Below are 11513 nucleotides of genomic sequence, written 5' to 3' on the forward strand. Positions count from 1 at the left end.
CTGATTATATCAGAGGAGAATGTGTGAACATTAACAATTGGAAAACTTGTTTTTCTTCTCGCTTGTCATTCATTTTCTCACATTTCAACAACAGATTTACATAAAATGGTTAATATTAAAATAACTAAATTCAACCAATCATAAAAAGCACTTTCCATAAGAAAAAGTGAGAACAGAGGGTGTGTTTGTGTGTAAACTTGCATTGTTTGGACAATCACTCAGCCTAAGGTGTGTGTGTGTGTGTGTGTGTGTGTGTGTGTGTGTGTGTGTGTGTGTGTGTGTGTGTGTGTGTGTGTGTGTGTGTGTGTGTGTGTGTGGTGTGTGTGTGTGTGTGTGTGTGTGTGTGTGTGTGTGTTGTGTGTGTGTGTGTGTGTGTGTGTGTGTGTGTGTGTGTGTGTGTGTGTGTGTGTGTGTGTGTGTGTGTGTGTGTGTGTGTGTGTGTGTGTGTGACAAGTTGAGGGGGACAGAGAGGAGGAGCAGGGGGACGTGGGCAAGTGATTCTCCAGATGAGATCTAATATGTGAGACGATGCATCCTAAAGAGACGTTTTCTCATGGGTCCACCCCATGAATACAAATTCACCCCGCCACCCGCTCTGTGCTGGAAGGACAGATGCACCTTGCTTCAAGCCGTAGTGGAGACGTACCACTTTTTCCTTTTTTTCTTCTTACTTCCATCCAATCACAAAACTCAACTGTGCGTGACTTCATGGCAGTCATTGTGAGTCATCCATTCATACCTTTCTCTTGAAACTGACTCTGTGTACTCTCATTCAGTGTCATTGGGCCTCCTATTTATAATGTCTGAATGGAAGTCCGCGACCATGTTGGGCGAAACATAAAATGCCAACGGACAGCAGCAGGTGAGTTTGTTAAAGGAGGAATTGTGGAAAATAATCAGTCTGCTTCTGTGTGCTGACCCCGGGGTTATCTGGAACAGGTAGTATGTGTGGTGTGTGTGTGTGTATGTGTGTGTCTGTTTGTATGTGTGTGTGTGTGTGTGTGTGTATAGCTGTACAGTAAGTTAATTGGGGCTGGTCTTAGTGACATCACTATTTAGGAGTATTTCAGTGGCCAGGTAAGTCACTTAGAGTAAACTGAGTTTAACTGGGCTTAGTGTAGGTTGAAAAAAAAAGCAAAAAGAAGTGTGTGTGTGTGTGGGAGAGAGAGCGAGGAAGAGAGCACGAGAGAGTAAAAGGGGAGGAGATACAAAAGGGAGGAACAGAGTGGAGAGGAAGGGAGAGAGACATAGTAAGAAGGTCTAGGAACTAGAGGGAGTTGTTGCCGGTTATACAGTACAGACAGACAGACACAACTCAATTTCCTCTTGCAGCTTCCATAGACAGCGGCAACACCAGAGTGTTTTAAACAGCCAGTGCAGGCGACAGAGAAAGGGAGTTGCCTACTTGCAGAGGTCAGGCAGGCAGGCAGAAGGGAAGCCTGTGGATGTTTTTAAGAGTTTGCTTATCTGACACTGACAACAGGATGAGCAGCTGAGCCAGGCAGCAGAGAGGGGAGGAGAACATGGAGAGAGCAGCATTACGTTCAGCACATTTACATAGGAGACATAGAGACAGACACTGGTTACCTTGAGAGAGGTGAAAAGAGAGAAGAGGTAATCAGTCCAATTTGTCAACTCTGTCTAAAGGAGCCGGAGCGAGAGCCGAGGGATCGTAACACTGGAGCTCAAGGATAAACCATGGACTCTGCATACATCCCACTACACCTGGACGTGAGTACTACATCTCCTACACACACACACACGCACATACATACACACACGCACATACATACACACACGTACACATCCACACATCTGTCTGTCTGTCAAGCCACAGGCCACAGGAACTGTGCTGCTGAAACCATTAGTCACTCTGGGGAACAACACACACACACACACACACACACACACACACACACACACACACACACACACACACACACACACACACACACACACACACACACACACACACACACACATGCATACACCTCTGGCACACTGTTGCTCAATCAAAAATCTTGCCCGGTGAGAAACTTGTCCGAGAATAATGCGCCCATTATGAGTTCAAAGAGCATAACGTAACTCACCACCTCTGCAACATACACAGTATGAATTGGCCCTCAGTGTTAGCGCTCGGCAGCGTTAATGTGAAAAGCAGAGGTGTGTTTTTGTTCTGTATTTCACATTGGCTAAGCTGTCAGACACACGACGAGAGCAGTCTCTGAGCTTTCAGCAGTCATGGGTTAAATATGTCAGTATTTCCATTGATGCTTGCGCAGTGTTGTGCCTCAGCGGGGCCTCCTGTTAACCATAATGCACATGTGATACTGAGACCTCTGGGCAAGCCAGGCCGAGAAAAAAGAGGAGATACTGAGGAAAAAATGAACCATGATGATAAAAGTTATAAATCCACGGCAACCTGGTGATGCTCAAGTGTGACTTGATGTGATACCTGCTCAGTCAGGAGAGCAAGGAAACGCCGGCTGTACTCCACTTGTGTGTGTGTGTGTGTGTGTGTGTGTGTGTGTGTGTGTGTGTGTGTGTGTGTGTGTGTGTGTGTGTGTGTGTGTGTGTGTGTGTGTGTGTGTGTGTGTGTGTGTGTGTGTGTGTGTGTGTGTGTGTGGTGTGTGTGTGTGTGTGTGTGTGTGTGTGTGTGTGCAACCCAACTCTTCTATAGTTTTACATCTAGGTGAAATTCGGTCTATGTGTAAGTGCTCACTGCCTGGTACTTGGCATGTGTGTAAACCCTGTACTGGAATACACACATGTGTGTTTGAGGTGTGGCTCGTTAGTCAGCTAATTGGTCCAGCTGGGATGAATTAGGGAGCCGTTCTAATAGAGTCCAATAAAACCCAAACAGCAGCTTACCTGGAATATTGTTCTAATGATTTCATCTGTTACGCTTCAAAGAGCCGAACCACCACTTTACTGTGGCAACTGTTTTGGACATTTTCAACCCGCCCCCCATTAAATATCAACTTCACAGCTCAAAGTCGTGCATTAATGACTAGTATTCTGCAGTCATAACCTCACAGTTAATTATACAGACTATGGCGTGCATGCTGCGTTTATATGGCTCAGTTACAAATGGAAAAAGAGCAGCAGTGAATGCAGATGTATCCGCGGAAGTGTTCTCAGGTGTACAGTGTACATCACAATTAGGCTCATGAGGCTGTCTGAAATGACATATCTTTGAGTATTCTCAGACAGAGAAAATGAACTCTTTGGCATGTGCACTGCATGTATCAAGTTCTGAAAGAAAGAGGCACATAGAAAAAAAGAGAGCTGGAAGGGGAGGGGGGATAGGGGTGAATGAGAGAAGGAAAAGAAACACGGGAAGAACAACAGGAAGGGAAAGTTGAGGGACCAGGCGTAACATGAAGACAGCGGCGGTGGATAAATCAGCCGGCTGCGGTGACACTCCGGCCCTCTGGCCCGGCAACAGTCCGCCACACTCTTCCGCAAAAACACCATTCATTTAGGGCCTAGGAAATAAGAGCAACATTAATGTGAGAGGAGGAAAGGGAAAGCAGGAGATAGGGAATAGGAAGGTGAGTTGGAGAAGCACAAAAAAACACTAGAAAGTCAGAAAAATACGGGAGAAAGAGAGAAAAGCAGTTACAGATTGTATAACAGAATAGAGCACAAAGCAAAAAGGACAAAGGTCAAGGAATGCAAAGAGGAAGGAGGAAGAGGAAAGGGAGCAGGGTTTGAAATAAACAGATAAAAAAGAGAGGCAGTGAGATAGAAGCACGCCAAAAGCAGAAGCAGGAACCAACGGACGTCCAGGGCCAGGGGTTTTAATCAGTGAGTTCAGAAAGACACGGGGCAGGCCGGCAACGACACCCGTCTGCCGCGCGCCAGGGTCACGCCACTGTCTGCTCGGGAGGTCAGGTCACATCTCATATGTCTAATAGGCTGATCTGCATGCATGCACACAGGGAGAAGATGCACATTGACCCATTCATCATGCAGCTCTCCCCCTTTCCCCCCTGGAACATTTGATTAGTCCATGTCCCAGCCAGAGAGAGAAAGGAATAAAAAGTGTACATTGAGACAGTCATATATAAAAGCAGAAACTGCGGGCGGGGTGTAATCATAAAAATGTCACGCTTTCTGGCAAACTGGAATGAGTCGACATCAGGCTGCACATGAGACGTAAAGATGCTAAATTAGGCCTGGACCCTGTCTGCGCGGTTTAAATGTCCTAAAAGCAGTCATAACACAGACACCCAGGGAGAAAAGAGAAGCTTTATATATGTCAAAGTGATCTAGGGCAAGCTGCCTCGGCATGCAAACGTTTCTCTTCTCGTCCGTGGTAATGGCTGCGACACACCCTGTTGTGTGATGAGTGAACCTTTGAACCTCAGAGTCACTTGGGTGGTTTTGTAGGTGAGGAAAGTACAGGAGAGAGGTGGTGTTTCTGTCCGTAATCTGCTTTACAAGCCTTCGCAGTATAAGGGAGAGGCTGTCCAGCAGAGAGTCTAATCTGTAATTGTCCTCTGCTCTGTTGCCTCAGGTGAAACAGCCCTGGGTGGGGCTGCAAGACTTTAATGGATAGCCAGCAACAATCCCACGCTTGGAGGTGGGTTTTTTTCCCAGGCCTGCTCTTTGAACCGCGTACCAGATGAACAACAGTGCATTAAAATATACACACCTTCAGACCTGTGACCTCATTTTAACCCTTTTTCTGACAGTGTGGTGAGATTGGCTGTCATTACAGTGCCATTATGTGTTCGATCGGCCATAAACACCTCTGTTATCTCGCTGTAGAGTGCTCAATCAATTCTCTGTCCCTAAGAGAGATGAGATAAGGAGATAAAGGAGAGAGATATGCGAGTGTTCGGACAAGAAAAGAGATAACTACAAACTGAGTGCTTCTTTGAGTAAGTGATGAGACAAATTATACGTGTTCATTCAACCAGCGGCAACAATATGTACAAGTCTCTTGTACTCTATTATGTTGCAGTTTAGATTGCCTAGGTCAGCATTTTTTTACTCTTATGCTCTGACCCTTTAACACCTCACCACACAACCTCTTCAGGTTAAGAGGGCTGTTAACATGCTGGTTTGTAATTACTGGCTCAGTTATAATAAACACCTGCACAACAGAGGTGCAGGGTGTTAGCCAGTTTGTATAGAGGTAATTGCGTGACCCTCTCTCTGTGACTGCGTTCCCGCACAGAGAAAGGCCACGGAGAGAGATAAGCTAATCGCTTGTTTTCAGTCATTTTATCACAAGCAGTCAAGTTTAGTTTAAATTTGTTGTGGCAAAGGTTCTGGTCAGAATTCTGCTTTAGTAACTTAAGAACTAGAGAATGAAGCGGGTGTTTATGTGAATGTGAAACACAGCACGACAGTTGGTAAAATCTCCAAAGAGACATGCAAAGGTACAAATATTGTACAGGTTTTACAGCATCCAACATGCAAACCACAGATGTTGCATTATGCAAGCATATCTTTGATAAAAACACAGCCTGGAATTTATCTCTGCATGCACAGGTTAACTGTTTTGTTGTTTTTCAATAAGTGTCCAACATGATCATTTACTCTGTTTTCTGCACCCTAACGGATCAGGTAATGAAACATGATTGCCCATATCCTGTGTCCTTAGTGATCATTTTCAACTTTCTCTGCATACTGTGTTTTGGCCGTAGAACAAGGAGCAGAAACCTTTGCACACATTGACACGCTTTAAATCAGGGCTTTTGAACATAGTATGTTTTAATCATATTTCTTAATCTGATATTTAACATCAACAAATTAAATATACATACAGTACTGGTGACGCCGATGTGGGAAGAATCAGTACAAAGATTGTAGTTCAAATCATTGAAGATAGTGATTTTTCAAAAATTATAAAAAGACAAAGCTCTTCTCTTCCCCTTCGACAGTATGCATCGATGTTGAGAATTGTTCATATTCTTATAAAAAATTGCCCTCCTGGCCTGCAGAAGTCGTAAATCTTAGAGCAATTATTGCTTGATTGTAACGATTCTGAACAAAGTTGATAATATAATAATATAAACAAAAGGTTTTGATAATGAAGGACTGAACCCTGATATCTGATGTGTTTTGAGGTCTTGATGAAGGTTTGTTTAGTTGCTGTCAGTAAAACTGTAATTTAAGAGACAAATTAATTAAACTTTTTAAATGTAAAGCCTTCTGTCTTCTTTACTCAATGTATTGAAAAACACTGAATGTTTTGATGCAAATATTCTCTCAGGATTTCAAAAGGAACAGAGAGAGGAAAACCCCCATTCATCTGTCATCATGTCAGGCTCCGCCTCCTACAACTCAGTTACTTGTCACTGTGAGTCCACAGCCTGTGATTAATGCTCCAGGTCCTTTATTCACAGCACTGTGATGTCTTTCACACACAGACATGCACCATGATTAAAACAGATAGAGACTGTTTAATTACTCTTTTTTAGGTGTCCTATGAGACATATGGGCCTTGGGGGTAAGAAGCTTGCCATAAATTAACAGAGAAAAAACAAAATGGCAGGTTTCTAGCCAGAAGTAACAAGCAAACAACTTCATAGACAGAAATGTCTTGAACATATGCCACATGAAGGCTGAAGACTAATGAGAAACTAGTGTGTCCAGGAAGGAGCAGACATAAGCATGATATACGGAGTCCGGGAGTATCTCAGAGGAACGATCTCTTTTACCGATTGAATATTGTTCTGGAACACGAACATTTAAAGCATTAAGGATGAAACACAATTAACAATGCTTCCTTTCTGTCTTTCCCCCCCCCCCCTTCCTCTCTTCCTATTTTCCCCATCATACCCTTCCTCCCATTACCTCTCCCTCCAGGTCCACCATGTTCCCTGCTAACCTCCTGCTCCTCATGGTACTGCTGCTACCTCAAGCCTCGTCTGGTCGGCAGGGTGGAGACACCAGCAAGATCGACCATGGCCAGGTGTCCACTGTGCCTTCCTCCAGGCAGCCCCCTCCAGCTGGTGCCCTCCCCCTGGAGCCGAGTGTGGCTCAGACCATCCAGAACCTCCTCCTGAGCCGACTGGGCCTGCAGTCGCAGCCCGACCCCCGACCAGGAGTGGCGGTGCCCGGGTACCTCCTGGATCTCTACCGCTTCCACCAGCAGCAGTACCATCTGGTGGAGGACCCTTCGTTTAGCTTCCCCAGCCGTCACATCCAGCAGGCCAACACAGTACGCAGCTTTCACCACAACGGTAAGCTCACTGGCACATCGTGACACTGTGCTGTCAACCTGTTTATTACCATGATCAAAATGTTTGAATGATAAGAGTTTAAGGAAAGCTTCATTCAGTTTGCATATCAAATACAGATGAGGTATAAAGATACTATTTATGAAGTTTTGACGTTGGTCACCTCCAAGTTCTAGATATTCCAGCACGACATTTGGAATACTTTAAGATAATGAATATAGGTTACATTTGATTAAACACACCTTTATTGGTTATATGTAATTAGGAATAAACTAAAATGATGATGCTTTAAAACTAGATTTTGACATAGGGTCCCTGCAGCAGATTTTGAATCACTCAATGGGTACTGCTGTAGTACTGGTTGACTATCTAAAATGTTCACAAAAGTAAAAGAGTAGAAGACAAAATTAAAATTACAAAAGCACATATATTGCTTCATAACACATGACCATACTCAAACTCTGGTCCAAGTGCAGCTTCTCCTGCCTTTAATTTAACTTAGTTTCAGGGTAAGCTATCTCAATAGGGATTTTACCCTGGCAATTTAACTAATTTGCTAATATTACCAATGTTCCTGCTTGTGAGACAGTTCAAGTTAGATCTAACAAAAACAAATCTGATTAATGAAGCATGTATCTGTTTGTTTTTATTGAGCTTAAAAAAGACCTCAGTAAGTTTAAACCACATTAAACTTGTGTACCCACTTCTCTCTCTTCCTCTTTCTCACAGAGCCACTTGTAGACAGTCCTGAGGATCGTCAGAAGGTGCACATCGCCTTCAATGTCTCCTCCATCCCTAACGATGAGAGGGTGCTGTCTGCTGAGCTTCGGCTCCTCCGCCGTGACAGAGCTTCCCTGGGTCCTGGTGCCCACAGACTAAACCTATACCTCACTGAGCACCCTGAGGACCCTAAGCCCACCCTGCTAGAAACAAGGGTACTGACCATCGGCCTCCACAGTCATAAAGCAAGTGGTTTCTGGGAGGCTTTTAGTCTAAGTGCAGAGCTCCTCCATCGGGCCCTTGCTGGGACTGGCAGTCTGAGCTTGCTCCTTGAGGTCAGACCTGAGAACAGCACCTCCTCGCTCCCTGAACAGAGCCTCTCCTCTGCTACAGGAGAGGAGGAGAGACACAAACAGGGACACTTGAGGGTGGGCAGGTCCGTGGGTCAGGACGAGCACAGCTGGGCCAAGGAGAGACCCCTCTTGGTGACTTACAGTCATGACGGTCGTGGAGAGGCCTTAGTCAAACATGGCAGGAGGACCCCCAGTGGAGGCCAGAGGAGAGGGAGAAAAGGAACAAAAGAGAGGACCAGGAGCAGCAACAAGGGCCGCAATAGAGACCAAGCTTCGGGAAAGACCAAAAAAACGGCGTATACAATGCCAGGTTGGGGAGGAGACAAAGGAGGGGGCAGTTGGAGCGATAATGGAAGGGTGAAGAGAAATGGTGGTCGTGCCGCAAAACTGAAACGTCTTTCCCGTAACAGATGCCGCCGTCATCCTCTCTATGTAGATTTCAATGATGTAGGCTGGCACAAGTGGATCATTGCACCCAGCGGATACGACGCCTTCTTCTGCCTGGGAGAGTGTCGCTTTCCTCTGGCCGACCACATGAACTCCTCCAGCCACGCCATGGTGCAAACGTTGGTGAACTCTGTGAATGGAGCCGTGCCCCGGGCCTGCTGCGTGCCCACCTCCCTCAGCCCCATCGCCCTGCTCTACCTGGACCCTCAAGACCGAGTGGTGTTGAAGAATTACCAGGACATGGTGGTGGAGGGCTGCGGCTGCCGGTAGTGGGCTAGAGAACTCACCCAGAGAAAGCATGAGGTGGATGGTGAAACATCGAGGGAATAGGAGAAAGACAGAAACATGAAAATAACTGCAAACAGACAGTGGTAGAGACAAGGGTAACAATGTAAAATGTAAGAGTGAAGAGGAGGATAAGGCAACTAAATATGTATCATCAGGAGAAGAAAAGAAAAAAAGGGCAAGCCTTTGAAAGAAAAATAAAATAAGAGGGTCAGACATATATAAAAAAATAATGGGAAAAAGAGTGAGAGAAAAAGACAAGAAGTTGGTTGAACAAAAAGGTAGAAATTGTGGTCAACAAGGATAAACTGCCAGGAATTACTTTTCACTTTTTCCCATTTTGCGATGCAGCTATTTACACCATCAAACAAGATACCACTTGTTCTCTCATCAAGAGCTGGCGTTTTAAAATCAGATGATGTCTATTCTATATCTCAGTGTTTGCCACTCATCTCACTCTCACTCTCATGTGTTTAGCAGCCAAAACGGTGAACATTCAAAGCAGGCAGTCATAGACACACAGTGTGAGCTCTGGAGCAGAATCCTGTAACTTCCTCATGGACGATCAAGATTAGCAATACGACGATGGCACTAGCATGACATCTAAACTTTGTGTGACAGTGTTGTTCCTGCAGTATTTAAACCAAGATGTAGGGTGCTTCTGTTTTTATGAACATTGATAAAAAATAAAAGACGGTCCCTTTAGAAGCACCCTTTCATCACAAGCTATTTAAAACCACAACAATAATGCTATTGTTTGAATGTACTACTATCACTATTATTTAAAAATACTTTTTTTGTACATTTCCTTTGCAGACATCAAGAAAATCCAAGTGATGGTTGTCTTGTGACTATATATAATTTTACTGAATGGCCATTCTAACTTAAAAGACACGTTATGTATTTAAATATCAGCAATATGTTGTATTTCATCTTGAAAATATTTAAGATACCTGCACTCAACAGAGCATACAGCAGACAGAAAGCCTGCCGTCCACATGAAGTAAGTTATGGTAGCTTTACATCCGTACAAATAATAAATGTATTGAATCCACCTCCAACCTTATCATTGCACACATGTTGTTGTCCTACACATGATAGCAGACATAGCTAGTGCTGCCTTTAAAAGCTCAACTAACAAGTCAATTGAAAGCTGTGTGTATTGTAGCTACTGAAGTGTGTAACAACAGGTGTATTTGCTAGTTGTGTCTGCATGTGTCATGAAAAAATAGGACTGATATTAAAACTGGGACTTTAGTGCCTTTCAAACAGGGGCTTTAAAAGTGTTCTTTGCTGAGCTTAGTAATTGTTTTTCAGTGTTGCATTTTTCTCTCTAAATGGAAACATTTAAGCAGCAGCTTGTAAAATGTTTGACAATATACCTCTAATAAACAAAGCAAACAGCACAACTGTCTCTTATTTTTGCATCAACCACGTTCTCCCTTTCAGCAGTTTGTTTTTCTTTTGCTGGGACCTGAGTGCATGGAAAAAGCTTTACATTTATACAGTTTTCTTCAGTCTACAGTGGAATTACTGCCATGTTCAGGAAGAAAAAAAGGAAACCAGATGTCCCAGAGAGAGATCTAAAAAGATGTGTGTGTGTGTGTGTGTGTGTGTGTGTGTGTGTGTGTGTGTGTGTGTGTGTGTGTGTGTGTGTGTGTGTGTGTGTGTGTGTGTGTGTGTGTGTGTGTGTGTGTGTGTGTGTGTGTGTGTGTGTGTGTGTGTGTGTGTGTGTGTGTGTGTGTGTGTGTGTGTGTGTGTGTGTGTGTGTGTGTGTGTGTGATACTGTAGCTGAGGACGAAGTTTCACATTCTTACATCTACACAGCTGTGAGGTTTCAATGTGAGGGGAAATGTCTTATCTCCACCGCACACCCTTTCTGCCAAAACCAATGAAACCCTTCATCCACTTCACACCACCACCCGTGAACAGTGAACACGTTTTGAATCATAGATATCACACAGGGAGGCAGAAAGACATAGAAAGAGATAGAACATGTACATTCCTCAATGCAGGGTTCAAATCATTTCAACAGCGTTTTAACCTTCACATTCCTGTGTGTTTGAGGAAAAAGGCTCCTGCCCTCTGCAGCCAACACCAGATGGACCGGCTTACTACAACTCACAGGTGAGGGAAGCAAATAACCTGTAGGAAGCAGGGAGAGATTAGTTTTGGGCGACATAGAAAAAGTGCTGTACGTACTCTATTATCATCCCACATAGCAACACACTGGGATGCACCAGACTACATCAACATGCAGACAATCTAAAACTAAATCAATTGTCTCACCTGGTCTTCCCTTTCTCTCTTTACTCTACTGTAATATTACTTCTCATATATATATTAATGGAATAACTAAAATCTCCAGCATTCCTTTACATATATTAAAGTTTGATTTTACACACAGAGCTGCTCATAAAGAATTTGAAATGAAATCTAATCACACATTCATGTTGGGTCCTGAAATGGTTTTGGAGAAAAAATAAAACAACATATTTCAAATAAAATA

At 44.0% G+C, this 11513-nt stretch overlaps 1 protein-coding gene across 1 annotated transcript; it reads left to right on the plus strand.

The window, feature by feature from the left end:
- Window positions 1–1246: 1246 nt before the first annotated feature.
- Window positions 1247–10413, plus strand: bmp16 (bone morphogenetic protein 16). The gene is made up of 3 exons (XM_034115095.1): window positions 1247–1731; window positions 6826–7202; window positions 7929–10413. Exons 2-3 carry the CDS (start codon window positions 6833–6835, stop codon window positions 8987–8989), a joined length of 1431 nt encoding a protein of 476 aa, XP_033970986.1. The 5' UTR covers window positions 1247–1731; window positions 6826–6832; the 3' UTR covers window positions 8990–10413.
- Window positions 10414–11513: the final 1100 nt, after the last annotated feature.

Source organism: Trematomus bernacchii, unplaced genomic scaffold (genome assembly GCF_902827165.1).
Source record: "Trematomus bernacchii unplaced genomic scaffold, fTreBer1.1, whole genome shotgun sequence".
Lineage (NCBI taxonomy): Eukaryota > Metazoa > Chordata > Actinopteri > Perciformes > Nototheniidae > Trematomus > Trematomus bernacchii.

Bases quoted from the DNA above. Each gene is read 5' to 3' on its own strand.
- bmp16 (XM_034115095.1), top strand. From the start codon at position 6,833: ATGTTCCCTGCTAACCTCCTGCTCCTCATGGTACTGCTGCTACCTCAA. The intron at 7,203-7,928 runs GTAAGCTCACTG...TCTTTCTCACAG, and splicing joins ACGCAGCTTTCACCACAACG to AGCCACTTGTAGACAGTCCT.